The sequence below is a fragment of the Sceloporus occidentalis genome, unplaced genomic scaffold (genome assembly GCF_023333645.1).
Source record: "Sceloporus occidentalis isolate IW3139 unplaced genomic scaffold, rSceOcc1.0.p SCAF_29, whole genome shotgun sequence".
Taxonomy (NCBI): Eukaryota; Metazoa; Chordata; class Lepidosauria; order Squamata; family Phrynosomatidae; genus Sceloporus; species Sceloporus occidentalis.
This window is the reverse complement of record NW_028317009.1, coordinates 9,059,038-9,076,514: the sequence shown is the minus strand read 5'-3', so window position 1 is coordinate 9,076,514 and position 17,477 is coordinate 9,059,038. Positions and strand designations below refer to the sequence as shown.

Here is a 17,477-nt window from a genome sequence, read left to right as displayed (position 1 = left end):
GAGCTCGGGATTCCTAACAATAAGAAGCCTGTAATGATCCTTGAAGAAGAGTCTATGTGGAGGCTCTCCAGCTGGGCAGATGGTTGGAACGTCTGCTCGCTGGAGTTTATTGAGTGGCATAATTGTATTAATTTCAGCATAATTGTATTCATTTCAGTATAAGAAGCTTCCATACTGCCAGCTGTACTTTACCCTCAGCCGGCCACTATGGGTGCTATTACCATATAGCTAAATCTATGGGTGTTATTCCTATATAGCTAAAGCTATATGTACCAGTCCTATCTAGCCAAAGCTCTGGATTGAGCAGTTAAGTCCCTTAAGAGCAGCGAACAATGACATCAATAGAAAAGGTCCTTTTACATAAAACACGACACTCACACTATACGCCGGCAGGTTGAAAACAAGGCTTTAATTAACAAAAGACCGTAATGTATCCAACAGGAACCCAGCGGCGTCCTCGGAATATACTGCAGGACAATCACCTTCGCCAGGCGATCCCATTCCGCACGTGTGCCTGGCAGGGAGGGGGTTAATTAATATATTATGAGCAGGTACGCGTATCCATATTGTTGTCGTAATTCTCCAATTGGCTCCCCGTGAGCCATTATTTTCAACGTTTCTCTATAAAGCTAGCTGTTCAAGTACGTTCTTTTGTGTTTTTTTTTTTTATTATTTTACATTTTTCTCCGAAAAAATCAGCATGTAAACAGAATGCTGCGCGTGACTTTCAGCATCGGTCATTGGGCTTTAAGAGACTTTTCATTTTCACAAAACTCCTCGTCGTAAGGAATCAAGTCTTCGTCCGGAGTGGCCGGCTGAGGGTAAACAACGTAACACACTTTCTGTCCGCAGTAAGTCACAGATTCTGGGGGAAAAAAGGGAAAAAAAGTTATTTTTAACCGATACCAAAAAAGTGGACGAACGACAAGTCACATGGCTTCGCTATATCTTTGCCCTGGTTATAAATTGGGTTCATGGGTTTTATTGATCATTGTCAGGAGTTACCCCTGTCTGTTGGTCCTTTTAACTCTGACAACACCCAGAAGCATTCACTTTACTAAGAGGGTGGTAGATAAGTGTAACGGCCTCCCAGCAGAAGTGGTAGAGGTTAATACAATGGGGGAATTTAAACACGCGTGGGATAAGACTAAGACGCAGTACTTTTAAGTCATACCTAAGCTAGAAATAATCCGGCAGCATCATTTCATTTAACATTTAATTAATAGATACGTTGTATCGGCATGTGTGTTTGGTATTGGAGCTTACCAATAAATCTGTCTATACACTGTGGTTTTTTCCTCCAGTAAACTCCCAGGAAAAAGACGGGCACGCCGGTTAAAATAATAATTAGTCCGATCCCACAGACCATCGGCTCGGAGTAAAAACTGAAGATCAGGAGAAATGCCCAGAATACCAGATAGGTGATCGGAACGATCAGATTCACCTGAAACGAGAGCAGAAAGTGATCCACGTGGACAAAAGTATTGGGACATCCGACCGACTTTGATGACATCACATTCTAAATACACAGACATTAATATGAAGTCGTTCCCCCCCTTTGCGGCTATAACGGCTTCCACTCTTCTGGGAAGGATTTCCACAAGATTTTGGGGTGATTCTGTGCGATATTCACCCATTCATCCAGTAGAGCGTTTGTGAGGTGAGGCGCCGATGTTGGACGAGACGCCCGGCTCGCCGGTTCATCCCAAAGGTGTTTGATGGGGTTAGGGTCGGGGCTCTGTGCGGCCGGTCAAGTTCTTCCACCCCAAACTCACCCAACCAGGTCTTTATGGACCTTGCTTTGTGCGCTGGGGTCGCAGTCACGCTGGTATAGAGAAGGGTCTTCCCCAAACTCAGAGCCCAATGTACCTCATTCAGAGATTCTGTTTCCATACCTCCTGCCCACAGGGTAACTGTGAAATTTACGTGGCCCTTGCTTTATACTTGCCATTGGGCCAGAATCAAATTGAGAGGCCACTGCAGTCTACGGGGCTTGCCAGGGGTCGTAATGATAACCAATGGGGCAAATTCCATTATATGTGTTGCAGAGTTGCACCCATGTAGATAGGGAGGTATTGGAGGCTGTTATATTCAGGTCCTAACCCATAGACAGAGGCTAGAGGAGGCTAAGTAAAGGTCTGGGCTCCCTACATCCATTGTGTTCGTCCAAATTGTTATCGTCCTTCCTGTGTTTGTGAAATGCGCCGGGTAACCCCATAGAGAAAGGCCCGGAACCAGCATTTCCAAACCTGGACTCTACAGAGGTGCAGAAGGGAATTTATGGGGGAATTTTAGGCTATCCTGAGGCATATTTTGGGGTGATTTTCTAGAAGTTGACTGATGCATTTTCTCATTAAGTGGGAGAGGAGGTCCAACCCTGCAAGCAGCCATTAAAACGGGGACATTATTTACATTTAGTTCTATAGAGGACTGGCTCTCCATGTTATTCATGTATATATATATATATATATAGCTAACAACATGCATAAACTATACCTTGATTGGCCGGAACATTTTGGGCTTCTTGAACCGTAGAACAATAAGTCCCATAATTGTTACTCCGTAGCAGAGGTAGTTAATGAACGATACGTAATTGATCAGGGTGTAGGTATCCCCGACAAGCATGATGATTATAGTAGCTCCACACTGGAATAAGCAAACCGGGGGAAATGCGTTATAACAATGTTATATTTATTTACACATCTACACAACAACACAATACACTGCCCTATATATAGAAATGTGAGACGCATTCTGCCCATCTAGTCTATGCAAAAATCGCATATCCTGTATTGTAACCTTGAACACAGGTAAAAAAAATTAGAATCAGTCACCTGTGTTCAAGCACAGCTATGTGTGCGTGTGTGTGTGTTCATATGCAAAACAGCCAGGTAAGAGTGTCAGCAGACATGTGTTCAATAAAGTTTATTGAAAAAAAAAATACGACTTCACTGCACCCCTGAGCTGGCGGCAAACACCTCAGAGGAGGTGAGGCTTTCAATGTATCTGTTTACCCGGATTTGTCATTATTATGCAATAAATAATGTTTACATTCAGAATAATAAAGTACAAGGCAGTTTATAAACACACTGCACGGGGGGTATTATATTTGTATTTACACATAAATATTTACTAATGTAGGTTATGTGTACAAACATCTATATATATATATATATATATATATATATATATATATATATATGTCTGTTTACTAATGCATGTTGTATATATGTATATATATATATATATATATATATATATGGTCTATGTATATATAATGCATGTTGAATTTTCATATAAACATATATATATGTTTATACATAAGTGTCTCTGTGTGTGATATATACAATAATATATACAATATGTAACCTATTTATACATAGCTGTACTTAATATACATATAAAGCTCCTGAATTCCGTCAGGAAACGTGATTTTTCAGCCTATATTTTGTTGCATGCATTCTAAAGAGTCATTCTGAGGTGAAATGCTCCATGTGGTGCAATCAGCAGCAGTGTTCCATCTGTTTCCATGGCAACTGCTGCACATTTCTACCCTTGCGCTAGGTTTGAGCTTTGTAAATCTAGCCCATCATTTATTTTTCCTTTGTTTTGATTATTTCTCCTATAAAATGCCTTAAAGGTATTTTGAAGCGTTAAGCTCACTTTTAACCCTTTTTTTTTGGTATTATATATTTATTTATTTTAATTCAGCTATGGGAAAAAAAACTGATTATCGTTTAAGTGGCAGGCCCCTCGGCTATCCACCCCTCTGTCATTCAAGGGGTTTAGAAAAAGTGCAGTTTTTATTATGATTTATTAAATAAACTCACGCAGACAAGCAGAGCTGGAACAGGTGTGCAGTATTTGAAGTGGATCATGGCGAGTAAGCTGGGCAGGTGACCTTCTCTGGCCCCAGAAAAGCATAACCTGATATAGAAACCATATTATATTACAGTATATGACAGTGATCGCAAGCATCGGTGCTCTTATATATAAATCATGTGTAACCTATAGGCATGAAGGGTTAGGAATATTAAATATCTATCTGGATGTATATCTATATCTATCCGGATGACAAGTCACTGAAAGAACTGGTAACTATTGCATACTATTTCATAGACCCGCACCACATATTATATATATATATATATATATATATATATATATGTACACATACATACATATATGGTGTATTGTAAATGAAATGTATAGAACACCTGTAGCAATGGTCTGGTTTAAATGAAGTATTTCTATAAGTCATCTTTAAAAGCGTTGATCTGGTGTAATATTTATTAAAGAAGAGGTCGCTGTGCCTAGATGGGGTGGCTCCTCATTTAATACCATTTTTTGTAATTACTAAACCAGCAATGGGTCTAAAAAGGACAAATTCCTTTATTAAAAGATAAACTCATGGACGAAGCAGGAATATAACGAAGTTATATGCGTGCTGCCGCATTACATAGAGCTCTGTATAAGGTGCTTCTTATAGAAAGCTGGCTTCCCGGAGGAATCGTCTGCTTCCTATTCATTGAACGTCTGGAACGTCTTTCTTAAGAGGGGATGTCTGGACGTGGCAGGATATTTGCAATGTATTTCGAGACACCTATTCGGATAAGCTTTTCCTAGCATTCTAAGTCTATTGACTGGAAATGTATATATTAGTATATTAGTAGTTTTTCATCAAGATTATAAGTCTTCAGTTTTAGCAGAGGATTTTAGAAAAGGTTGAAGAGGTGTTAAGGATTAGATGCTAAAACTAGAGTGTTAAGCCATACTTCCTCGAACCTGGATGAGGTAAAGAGGTATCCGTTTATCCCTCCGAATGTGGAGAGCGCTACTGATGCAGGCATGATCCAAGAAAAATAACCCAGTAGCTTTTCACCAAAAGTCTAAAGCGATAAAAGGTAAAGTGACTGAATGTACGGAGTCGCATATAAAGTAAAAAAAACAAGCAAAACCAAACAGCGCACACATGTGCTGACGCCAGCGGCAAGACCCTACTATACTTACAACTGCCACAGCGTTGGACGACATCAGCTCCTGAGGTGTCATGGCGGTGAAGTAAGCTATGTTGGTAAACGTATAGACAAATGTCACCAAGGGGATGGAGATGAATATGGCGCGAGGTAGGTTCCTGGGGGGGGGAAAGCACTGGATGTTAAATAAGCCATATCAGTCCTGTGAAACATGAAGCCTCGGAGCCGGACGTGACCCAATTTATTCTATTTATATATTGGCAGAAAATCACTCAATTTATTCTGAATGCTATTTATGTTTTGGAATTTTTGGCGGAATGTAATGTTTTTTTTTATTTTTTAATGGATATTTGGACACCACTTTTTTGGTAGAGGTTTATGAGGAGTAGTAGACAGAAAGCTGTAGGAATCTTGTATTGTAATCGAGTCATTAGTTAAACTAATTTGTTAATCTTTTTTTGTTTAACAGATTAAGGTATTGAGGAAATTTCACCTGAATTATCCAGCATATCTACATCACGCTTTTGCGTTTTGCTTCACGCAGGTAAGTTTTTTCCCCCCTTCCCTTTTTATCTATGGCGTTCCTTGCCTGTGATGTTAACATGTGACTACGTAATGTTATATATATATATATATATATCTTAAAAGACCGTTGTTATGAATGTGGACCTTTTCTTTTTGACCTGAGTTTTAAAGGCCAAAGGTAGAAACATTAAAATCCTTTAAATCTGCATTTTTGCTAAGTGGGGGATGCTGAGCTCGTTGTAATAATATTAATAATACAAATAATAAAAGTAGTAGCAAAGCCCTTACCTTCTGGGTTCCACCAGTTCTTCTGTGACGTAATTTAGAAAGTTCCATCCGCTGAATGCAAAGGAACCTTGTAGAAAGGCCAATGCCAGCTGCCCCACCGAAGGAGTCATCCAGAATGTAAATGCGTTACTAGGCACGAGCGCTTCATAATTTCCTGTGGACGGAAAACATGTCTGTTAAGTCTTGCGGTGGTTCATTTTCATTCACTATAAGGCATAAATGCATCACGAATGCTGTGCGCCACCTTTGCTTCTGCACCTTTTATTACAGCCGTTATGGGTGCTTAGCGCATGCAGCCCAGGGTTATTTAACTCTTTGCTGATGGTAGCCTGGGGTGCATTATAATATAATCACATGTGATCATGAGACTCTGTCATTTTGGCTGTAAGTGTACTGTAGCATTGGGGTTTGTTAACCGATACAGTTCCCTCTTTGTAACGTTTCCTATAATCTAATGTTTCTACTCCTTTGAACACAGGTGAGTCAATACCACTGTGTTCCGATAAATGGTATGTGCGTAAAAATGTAATGTAATTTATTCCTCGCGATCTATATTTCCTAGTAACAAATGCCAAATTAAAAAGTGTTTTCTGAAAGCCTATGGCAGGGGTTGGCCGTTGTTCAGACTGTCGCAAAACAGGGTCTCAGCAGAGCTATGGATTGACACGTATAGATTATTCCACGGCATCTCTGACGGTCTTTCCCTCTCAAAGGCCATGATGATGAGTCTGTAGGTCACAAAGACCTCAAAACCAATTGTCAAAGTATCGGTTCAATCAGTAATGCTGTACCTTTAAATATCTGCATGAACCCCAAGACTATAATAAGTCCCAATGCTAGCAGCTTGCCGGCAGTGAAAATATCCTGGATCCGCGTGGCCCACCGCACGCTGGTGCTGTTCACCCACGTCAGTAACACTGTACGGAGTAAAGACCACATGAGACCAGACAGTGCAAAAGGCTATCATTTCAAACAAATACAACGAAAAAGTTATTTCAGCACCTTGCGAAGGGAAAGCGAAATAACCCATTTATAGCTAGCGGACGCTAATAGACAATGTAGTTCACATACTCTATTGTTCAAAGGTTTGGGGTCACTCAGCTGTGTACATGGAAAACAAGGACATTTCTGGCTGTAATATATACCGCTAATTGCAAAAGGGTTTTCTAACAAGCCTTTTAAACATAGGCTAGAATCAGTGTACACAACATGCCATTGAAACACAGGAGCGATAAAGAGTGTTGTACGCCTATGGAGATATTCCATTAAGAATCAGACGTTACATCATTAACACCGTCTGTGCTGGATTTCTGATCAATTTCATGTTATTTTAATGAGCGTTTCGGTGGAAAGCAAAGACATTTCTGAGTGACCCCAAACTTTTGAATGGTAGTGTATGTTAAGATGCCTTTTGGCTTTTTTATTTTATTTTTGATTTATGATTTCGGCTGAAGGTCTTAGCAACTCCTCTTGCGCTGAAAAGGTGTAAAAAGACACGCGCTCTCTACTGCCCCAGTGTGGTGGGAGATAATGGAAGCCGTGAACCCCAATTCAGGCCTTACATGGCTGGGCTCAGTCCTAGACCTGATGATAGCAAAACACAGTTAAACATTTCCTTGTAGAAGGCGAAATATATGCTACTCCTTCCTAAATACCCAGCAGTAATAGCAATCTTCCCAAACTTTAAGAAATGCTTTGTGTCGGGGACTCTTCTTGGTTAGAAGGACTTACACAAGCAGACTATAGACAGGGCTCTGGTGGCGTCGTAAGGAGGGATGCACTCCGGGAACACGGGCTGCAGGACGTAGTTGGAGAAGGTTAATGCGATGACTGCCAGACTCGTCGGGTACATAATAAGAACTGCACTCCAGAGCAGCAAAAACCTGTAACCAAAGGAAACATGACTAGTTAATCAGACCTTAAAGAATAATAAGTGTTATGACTACGACAGGTAATCTATCAAACCAAATCTGATTTAACATTGATATACAATCTGAAGAATATACTCTGTTAACCAGCCACGTAATCAAACGCTGGTGGATCACTCGGTGTCATATAAGGAGTACAGAAGCTTAAGGTCAGGGCTGGGAGTCCCAGCAGAGTTAGCGGTCAGGACTGGTTGTTTTAGTAAAATATTGCCCATGCCTTATATCTCAGTTCTGCTACACAACTAGTTTTTAAGCAGTGGTTGTACCTCCTCTCCAGGACCAAGGATAGCGACTCCCGTCTCTGCGTACCGTTTCTTTTTTTAAGGATTATCATAACCATCTAAACACATACAGGCATGACAGGCAGGGGCAAACCTGGGGAATGGGGAGGGCAGATCTTAACACGATAAGGAAGCAGCTGCTGTATACTATATTCCGAGGAAGATATCTCAGTTGCCAGTAGGCTGCCCTTACAGTGTGAAATGTCCAATTTCAGTGAATCCTTGAATGTCTGCTATGTGCGGAATTCACGCTGTTTTCCTACATTCCTGGTAGTCTGCCTTCTAATGTATAAAATGTATATGTGACAATTCTGAAGCATTATCTCAATAGGTCATCTGCCAGCAGCAACAACTGAAATGATTGAGCTGTGTTTTCACTCTTAAATAAACCACAGTTTTGAAATATCACAGGGACTAGAACAGTGACAACGACTTCCTTTTTTTGTGTGTCAAATAAAAAATTGGTCTAAAGGAAACAAAAAAAGCTCACAAATCTGTTAGAGTGTAACATAGTTATACGGCACGGAGCTCTCATACTTACCCTGTTAACCCACCAAAAATCTCAGTGACATATGAATAATCACCTCCTGATTTTGGGATTGTGACTCCAAGCTCTGCGTAACACAAGGACCCTAGAGCCGAAATCCCTCCTCCGAGGACCCAGATAATTAATGCCAGTCCCACCGAGCCACTGTGTTCTAAGACCCCTTTAGGGGAGATAAAAATACCAGATCCTATAATATTACCTGAAATAAAGCAAAGGGAACAAAAAAACAAACACTTAGGAATATTTACTGCGAGTCAAATTATTGGAGGGTTATTTTCTATGTAAATTGTTGTCCGACACCTAAATTCTACCTAAATTTGCCCTTTCTGGTAAATACACGATATAGAACTAACAGATCAAGAACGAGGCATCTGCCATTACTGGATGAGTAGACAGGGCCTTTCATTTTTTTATTTATTTTCTTTTTGTTTTGTTGGGAAAACAACGTTTTCTAATAGAATAGAATACACAGTGCATGGGTGCAGACGCTCTGCTTTGCTGCATGCAAAGATTTAGAAGGAAGCTTTAAACGTGGGCTCAACATGTATTCCGCTGAAAGCGTAAGGGCCGGATTTTAAACAGAGTCAGGGTATTTCTCTTTTGCAGCGGGGTTGTGTCTTTTCCAAGCTCCCTTGCTTGAAGGAAACCTTATTCTCACTCAGCAGAAACTCTTTCTCATCCCGTGCAAAAGTCTTTTAGCTCGGTGGCATGAGGTCAAACACTCCTGCCACGTTCAGATCCTTTCCTCTCCCCCAGGCAACCACCCCTGAGAAATGATGTCCTTTTATCCCTGCTTGGCATTCAGATTTGCCGGCAGACATTCCCACTAAGGCAGCCAAAACACGGAGTGCGGTCACCAACGTTTAACCCTCTAATGCCCGGAAGTGCAGCTCTTTCAGGGCAAGGACACAACCTTAAAGCGATAACAATAATAACGCAAACCAAGACGAAAGATTCACTTTCTCTGCTCGTGTACTTTTTTTTTGCTAAGTAACATATCTATTGTGATTTGCATGAGCCCCCAGGGGTATGATACTATTTAGGTGGGGGGGGGCAGAAAGGGTGCATAGTTTGCAATCAGCAGAGTGTATGGGTAAATTAAGGGAATTAGTGACTCCTACTGAGGCACAATGCAAGAGTGGGAGGGTAAGCAGTTTGGGTCTAACAAAATGTGCCGGAATAGTACTTAGTAGAACAGAGAGACATGATGGGACCTTTTATCAGAGGCGGATTCATCAACGGCGACAACTAAATATATATATATATATACTGTGCATATATATATATATATATATATATATATATATATATATATATATATATATATATATATATATATATATATATATATATATATATATATATATATATATATATATGGGCCAATGTCAGGGGTGTTGGAACTCCATTCATTGATACACAAAATCATTACTTCTGAATTCCACAAATTTCTAAAACATTCCTTAATTTATTCCACTAATTAGCAGACGGTGTTCCTACAGGAAAACATCCCTCGTCGTATCCCTTCTCGGCATATGTTTTTTTTTCCTTGAGCACAAAAAATAGAGCGTTAACCTAACAAGCAAAGACGAGGTCACGAGTGCAACAAATTAAACTTATTGTAATTCCAGAACAAGTCATTTTAAGCCCAACTCTTACTCGGATGAAAATTGTGCTGACATATCTATCTTTTTTTTCTTTTGAAAGCCTTTCATTGTTTAAATCTTACTAGTCTTACGCTGTAAACCTTTAACAATGCTGGAAATATATTTGAGATCAGCACTTCCTTAAGATTAAGCCAAGCGTGCGCTGTGATTCCTCAAATGACTTGGTAGGTGCTACAAATTACCGCAGAAAGGGCTTCATCAGTAAAGTCTGACCTCTCCTTGGAAGTTTTTTTTTCTTTTTTTTTTTTTAAAATGGAAACGTACATTAAAATTCTTAGCAAGTAACAACATGAACAATCATTGTGGGTCATAAATCCAGCATTCCGAGCAGCTTTTCCCGAGCTAAGAACTAATAAGAGGATTATATAATGCAGAACTTTGCAAGTTTACTGAATAGGTGTTCCCATCACCCATTTTCCACAGATCCAGAGCAATGTTCCATAATGTCGCATCAGGACGTTATACTGTGTCTAATGCCTATTATGTATATTATCCGCTTTTAGTATCAGCTGTAATTTTAACTAGAATCTGTCCAAATCCTTGTATTGTGCAGTAGAGTTTATTCAACAGTTTTATCTGTCGAGTGCCCCGTGACACAGCACTTCGTGGTTGTTCTAATCTGAATCCTTATGGGGATACAGACTTAGAACTGAGATGTGGGTCTCAAGCTCAGCTCCATAACGATTGGACCCTGTCATTAGACCCGAGTTTAGGTGCCAGGGAACTTGTTGAGCTTGTCGGTGAATCTTATCAATAATGACCCAATTGGGTTTTAGAATACTGCAGCTGAATTTGGTTATTTTAGCTCTATTAGACATACTGGGCAGCTCTTGTCTAACAGCAAACCGAATGATCCGCCTGGCATCCACATTACTTAAAATTGCCTTCCTATGAGCATTAATTAATTTTAGCCCTTTGTGTTCCCTCTAAGAATTAACTGTTCCAAAAGAACGCCACTGAACACGCACAATTCCCCTCATATGAATACATCTCAGCTCTTTTCAACTTTCGCTAGCATTAACAATAAATTGGGGGTATTTAGCTACAGAAGGTATTCAGAATTGCTTTGACAGATTAGCTTAATTTCAGCATGACCTTTGTCCTACATTAGATTATAACTGTGCATAAAGACAATTGTTCAGCGTCAGTAAACCTCATTCATTCGCATTCTTCTTGCAGTAAATAGGTGTCGCGACTGCCGTCACCCGGGAGCGCACACCGCAGATGTTCTTTGCAGTGAAACACCTAGAAAGGGATTGGGCCTGAAAATACGAAGACAGGGACATAGATGATCCCAACAGCGTTGAGGCTCAGGTAGTGGCAGCTATAGTAGGCAGTAGGTAGCTGTATGAATAGCCGGATACCTGTATCGGTAATGCTGCAGGTGGAAGCCTGGGGCAGGTAATGCCGGATGCCAGGTAGAACACAGAATGGATAGTCAGCCAAGCAGTGTTCAGTACACAAAGCAGGTAGTCAGTTAAGCCAAGGTTGGTACACCGAACAGGTAGTCAGAAAGGCCAGGTACAGCACACAGATCAGGAAAACAAGGTACATAATCTCTAGGCAGAAGATGGCCAGACAAACGTTCAAGAGTCAAATACAGGACCACTCCAGGGTGAATCGGATTAGCGGTTCTTGGGCATCGGCAGACAGCGCTGGCAAGATCATAGTCATAATTTACATTGAAAACATAATATTTATTGATGTTTATGTATAAACATAAACATACATTTCACTCCATGTAACGTGGAAAATCCATAACTATATTATAAGCAATCATAGCAGGTTGTCCAAGGTATCAATAAGGGCAATTGCCACCTTAGTGTATAATTAACATTCTAATTAACTGCAGAGCACTATACCTGTATCCGGTGTTCTGTATCAAGATTGCTCAAAGTAAATTAAAATAATTACCCATCTGTAATGAAAAATGAGTTCCGTTTGACTTTGTAAAGCTGTACCCCATGCATCTTTTTTTGTCACACAGCATGATCACAAATTTTTTTATTGGCAGTCGTTAGGATTGAAGCCGGCTAAGGACATTTAACCCCCCCCCCCCTGTATTCAGTAATTGGAATTTTTATTACAAACTGTAAGTTGATCTTTAATGATGCTAAATGGGTGCAGTGAAGATCCAATTATTCCATTGAACTTTTCCTTGGTCCCGGCGCATGTTTATAAGGAATATTATACACTTGTTGAAAAGAAACCAAGTGGCTGTCAACTGCAATGGGGGGGGGGGGTCAATATCACAGCATGACTTAATTATTATTATTAATTCACAATTTAAATTGGGTTATTATATTGTCTTTCAGAGCAGTATCTCTTTTTGGGGGGGTAGGTAGAGGCATAGCTCATGCATCATGTTGGTGGCCTTTGTGATGTCTTGGAATGGCCCACACAATCGGGTTATGTGCTAAATGTGATTTTACTGCATTTTATGTGCATAATTATTAATAACATGCGTGGGATAATTAAAAACGCACAATTTTTGGGGCAACATGTGCCTTCTGCACAAGGTTATTCATACAGATCTGCTTGCTTTTCAGCCATGCTTTCTGTTTAGTATAGCCTTATTAGTAATGTAGAAGTATGTGCTGTGCTTGTAATCTTCATGCTGGTGACTCAGTGCAGGGGTATTAATAATTCAGTGTTGTGGAATTTTTTTTTCTCGTTAAATACAGGAATAACACTTTTTTTTACTCAACTCCCGGTCTTTCAATTGGGAATGGAGCAACATTTTGATCTTTTTGTTCATCTTTTTACCTCTGATACTTCTGCTGTATGATATATGTATGAATGAGCAGAGTCTGAAGGAGTATGTATAGTTATATAATGTGGTACACAGTTTGGGCGCCGGAGGTGACCCCCACTTTTTAGTTGTTAAGTATTATATGCCCATAGGCTATGACCTGAATCTCTCTGGGACAGAAACCCTTGAATTCTTTACTGGAATATGCAGACAACCACGAGTTTCAGTGTTTTTTTATATTAAGACTGGTGGGGTTATTAATGCTACCAGGCTTCCTTTTTTATATCCAGCACTCATTGTCTAAAAGAATAGATAGAAGGCTACCCGATTTTAAGGGTCATTAAAGTCAGACATAAGCTTAGGAGCACACAGGAAGGACATTGATGTTCGTCAGGCTGTCCCTGAAAGGAGCCAGGGCGTCAGTCTGCACCAGGAGACTCTCAGCTTCAGCCCTCAGAATCCCTGCTGTCAAGATCTTTAGGTCAATTATATCCAACCTTCTGTTTTAATATCATGTTCCATGACCAGTCTTTGTGATATGGCTTGTTCCTGGATCTTCTGCCACCCCTCCAACCTGCTGTGTCGAACCTAAAGAAATCTTAAGGCATTGTAGCCCAGAATAGCTAGGATCCTAGCAGAGTAAGGAGGCTCCCTGACTCCCAGCCAAGCTACAAGCCTCAGATTTATGGGATGCTTTAAAAGAATGCGTTTCGGGACGTGGTGTCCAAACGTACATCCGCCAATTATTCTGCAGGCATTAGTATTCCGGTGAAGAATAAAGGGGCAGGTACCTGATCACTACCAGCGGTGGGCTCAGAGACTTTCTAACGAGCCTGATAAAACAACAAGATCTCACACCAAGAGCCCATTCAGTATTCAGTCATCTCCCATTCATTTACAGGTAATTAACCTGACCTGGGAGAGCAAGGCTTCAGACTTTTTCAAACAGGGCATTATTCCTGTTTTTTTCATTCTCTTTGTCCTGTTTCCTCCTTTTATTCCAAGAAAATGACTGCCAACACAAAGGAACCATTTTGTTACATTAATGAATATAGATGTTAAAGTTTCCATGCCTTGACTTTATCCATAAAACAAAAATTTCAGGAGATCTCTTAATAGGGCAAGCCCCCCCCCCACCCCAGCACCCCCATAAAATACTTTTAAAGTAAATAACAATGGCTATGGATGTGTTTTTTCACATTGGGCTATACATATTGTTAGGCTTCGATTTTCTTAAAAAGCTTTAGTTTGGGAGTTTTTAAGAGATTGGGCAATATTATGACATGCGCTAATCCAGGGGTGTACAAGTTCACTTCTTCAGAAATGTATGTACATGTGGGCTGCACTCATTTATCATTGAGAGAAAATATACAGATTGACTCCTATCATTCTATAGCGAGCAGGACACAGACAGTGGGACAGCATGACTCCCATCACTATATACGCAGCCACACATTGATTGTGCTACAGTATAACTCCCATCTCCCATTATCATCATTTTTGATTTGTCACTGACTCACTCTCTCTTATACTCTCTCTTACACTCTCACTCTTACACTCTCTCACACTCACATTTTCTCATGCACACTCTCAGACACTCTCTCTCATTCTTACTCTCACACCCTTTCACACACTTTAAATCTCTCCCTCAATGTCTCCCTAACTTCTCCACCAACCGCTACCATGTACCTGTCTCCTTTCCCGCAACTCCTGTTTGTCTTCGTCTCTCTTCTCAGTGTACCAGGCCTCCCGGAGCAGCTGTTCCTCTAATGGGGAGCTCTGGGAGGCCTAGTTCACGGAGATGCGGGCGGAAAAAGAGGACGAGGGGAGAAACGGACCAATAAAGTAGACAGAAGAACAAGAAGAGGCGTAAAAAAGACAAGAACGCGAAAGCGGTCAACATAGAAGGTAGGGAGACTCAGCCAGCACAGACTTCACCCCTTGCGCTGCACTCCCTGCCCAATGCGCCTCTCCTAGTCATAGAGTCTGGGTGAGGGCCACGGGGTGTGCCCGCCTAGGCACGGCTCTAGTTGGAAGTGCGGTTACCGCTGCAGATCTCATGCAGGCTGCACCTAGACGTCCGGTGGGCCGGCAGGCAGAATGTTGCACGCCCCTACGCTAATCCATATCCAAAGATTGAAAGTTTCACATAGATGAAGCTGCCTGATCCGAATATTAGATGGATCCCTAGCATTAAGTTGCTCGCACACTCCCCTGGTTCTGGAACTGGGTGATATCAACAAACTTTCAGGGATGATTTTCCAAAAATAAAAGCAATAAAAGTTAGCCACTTTCTGAATACTGTAATGATGTGTGCGGGTCACCGTTGGCAACCCATGTGCTTAGCAGATTTGTACTTTTAACATACGTGGATCTCTAGAAAGGTTGGAGAAGCCATACATATGACATCTTGCTTCTTTTGCCAGCCTGTCCCTCAAAGCAAAGCGTTTTCAGCCTAACGTGACCCTGATTGGCCTCATCTGCCATGAAACGCCACGTCCTTTTCAATAATCCCATCACTTTTTCCGTTTTTAGACTGAATATCTTTGCCTAAATGAGCGCAGGAGTCATGGAAAGATACTTGCCAAAACTGGTACTTTAGGAACAAGTTCTATTAACTCTTTACAGCAGCTGTTATGGCTTCTATTCCATTTATTAATCGACATAATGTAACAGTCAAAGCACAGACAATGTCCAGACTCTCACGACTCCTTACAATTTTGCAAATGATCTAAACAACCCTTCAACTATCAAACAGCCATTTAATTATCTGCTAATAATTAAAGTATAAAACATCTTCTGTCATTGGTCAAGGTCTTCTGCTATATTAAGTTCTCTGTTGCTACATTCGTTTTGTTCGAACTCAGCGATTGTGTCTTCTTTCTAAACAGACTATTGTGTTGTAGAAATCGGTTGTGCTGAGCTGGGTGAATCTGCTTTCTTTCTTTCCTCTAGCTAAATGTTACCTTTAATGCAATGTTACATTAATGTTTTTGTTACGTAGCCGATACACAATAATTGTTACAGTAATTCCTGTCTGACGGAACAGTGTGAGAGGTCATGGAGCGCGTTTGATCTATACACCTTGCTCCGGAATCCCTGTCAGCTGACTTTGCCAATCTTCAAATCCTCGCTAATAACCACTACGTTCTGTAACCACTGGCTGGTTGTCATATTGTCATGTAGTTTTCCATCATACGTGTTCATTCCTCCTTACCTATAATGATGGCGCATGCACTGACGAGTCCTATTTCCTTTTTTAGAGTCACCTTCTCCGTGGTGCCGTCGGGGCTGCCTGTGGCATTGGGCTGGTGATGCGTGGGTGCCGGACTGTTCGTGCTGGACTTCGGGAGCTGAATTTCTCCTGCCATTTCCCTGAATCCTTGTGGCCACGTTAGTCTCCTGCCAGCCTGTTGAATGCTTCAGTTTGGCTTCCTTGACCGTCTGTGTACCAGGTATGTGGGACGGAGGGCTAATTTGTTCTTAGAGCACCTGCTGGAGCACGGGCAGCCCGGACTGACACACACGCGCACGCACACAGCACACTTTACACGCTGCTTTTCACAATCACCGCTCACGTTCCATAATAAGATGCGGGAGGAGTGTTCCTTTACACGGACTCTTAAAGGCACAGCACACTCTGCTGTACCACTCCGTATCATTAAAGCCCTCCGCAGAGCACGGTAACCTCTGGCGAGCTCAGCAGTCCCATTAACCCTTTAAGTTCCTGTTGCCTACAAGTCTAAATAGGACTTGTGTATGCTATAAAGAGCGCACACGGATAACTGTTGGTTATTTCATAGATATAAATGATCCTACACTATGTGTGCACTTTTGTTTGATATGTTTTATTAGACTTTTTTCTAAGAATGTCTGACCCTACCTGCTCTTTGAAAGGCTTCCTTATCACATGGCGTTTGTGAGTGCATTACAGATAGTTCATATTTATCTTTTATTTGATCAGTATACTACACGGCGATGGTTTTAGGTTTTATTTAAGTATTTCAGGGATTCTGCGGCACTCTGATTGTATATTTATTCCATAAAACATACATTTCAAGTTGTGACACTTTTTTTGGCTGGTAATTTGATGTAAAACTGCAAATTGCTAAATGTTGGAAATTGCTTGAAACGTATAGTTGCGAGGAGAAATGGGCTCTTACGGAAATGATTTGTTGGATGCCGTGTAGTAATTTTAGCTGCAGGTATATTCCTGTTCCGTTACAAACAATTTCAACAGGTGGCAGGCAGGTGGCCAAAGGGCAATATTGGCATTTCTGGCGAGAGATGGGCAAAGGTAAGTAAATAGAACTCTAGCTGTGACCTCATTATAGCGTAAGTAACACGTATATGTGCTCCTGGTGGAGGATGCGCTGGGTCTGAATGCGCAAATCATTTTAGGGATATCCTTCAAACCTAATTTAAAGGAAACGGTGTATCCTAACGTTCTTTCTTGGGCACCTCTGTGTAGAGAAATCTGTGTTAACCCAACTAATACTATTTACCCAGGGAA

At 41.0% G+C, this 17,477-nt stretch overlaps 1 protein-coding gene across 1 annotated transcript; it reads right to left on the bottom strand.

The window, feature by feature from the left end:
• Positions 1–737: 737 nt before the first annotated feature.
• LOC149299291 (asc-type amino acid transporter 1-like) lies at positions 738–16,335 on the bottom strand. Its single transcript, XM_089486321.1, has 11 exons — positions 16,182–16,335; positions 8,540–8,744; positions 7,521–7,672; positions 6,581–6,706; positions 5,790–5,943; positions 5,011–5,134; positions 4,786–4,889; positions 3,831–3,927; positions 2,497–2,646; positions 1,267–1,444; positions 738–865 (listed from the first exon to the last, which is right to left on the bottom strand). The coding sequence occupies exons 1-11, from the start codon at positions 16,333–16,335 to the stop codon at positions 738–740; spliced, it is 1,572 nt and encodes a 523-aa protein (XP_089342447.1).
• Positions 16,336–17,477: the final 1,142 nt, after the last annotated feature.

Coding starts and splice junctions, on each gene's coding strand:
- LOC149299291 (XM_089486321.1), bottom strand. CDS start 16,335: ATGGCAGGAGAAATTCAGCTCCCGAAGTCCAGCACGAACAGTCCGGCA. Junction 5,135..5,789: donor GAACTGGTGGAACCCAGAAG/GTAAGGGCTTTG, acceptor TCCCCCCCCCAG/GAACCTACCTCGCGCCATAT. Junction 3,928..4,785: donor TACCTCTTTACCTCATCCAG/GTTCGAGGAAGT, acceptor TTTCTATATCAG/GTTATGCTTTTCTGGGGCCA.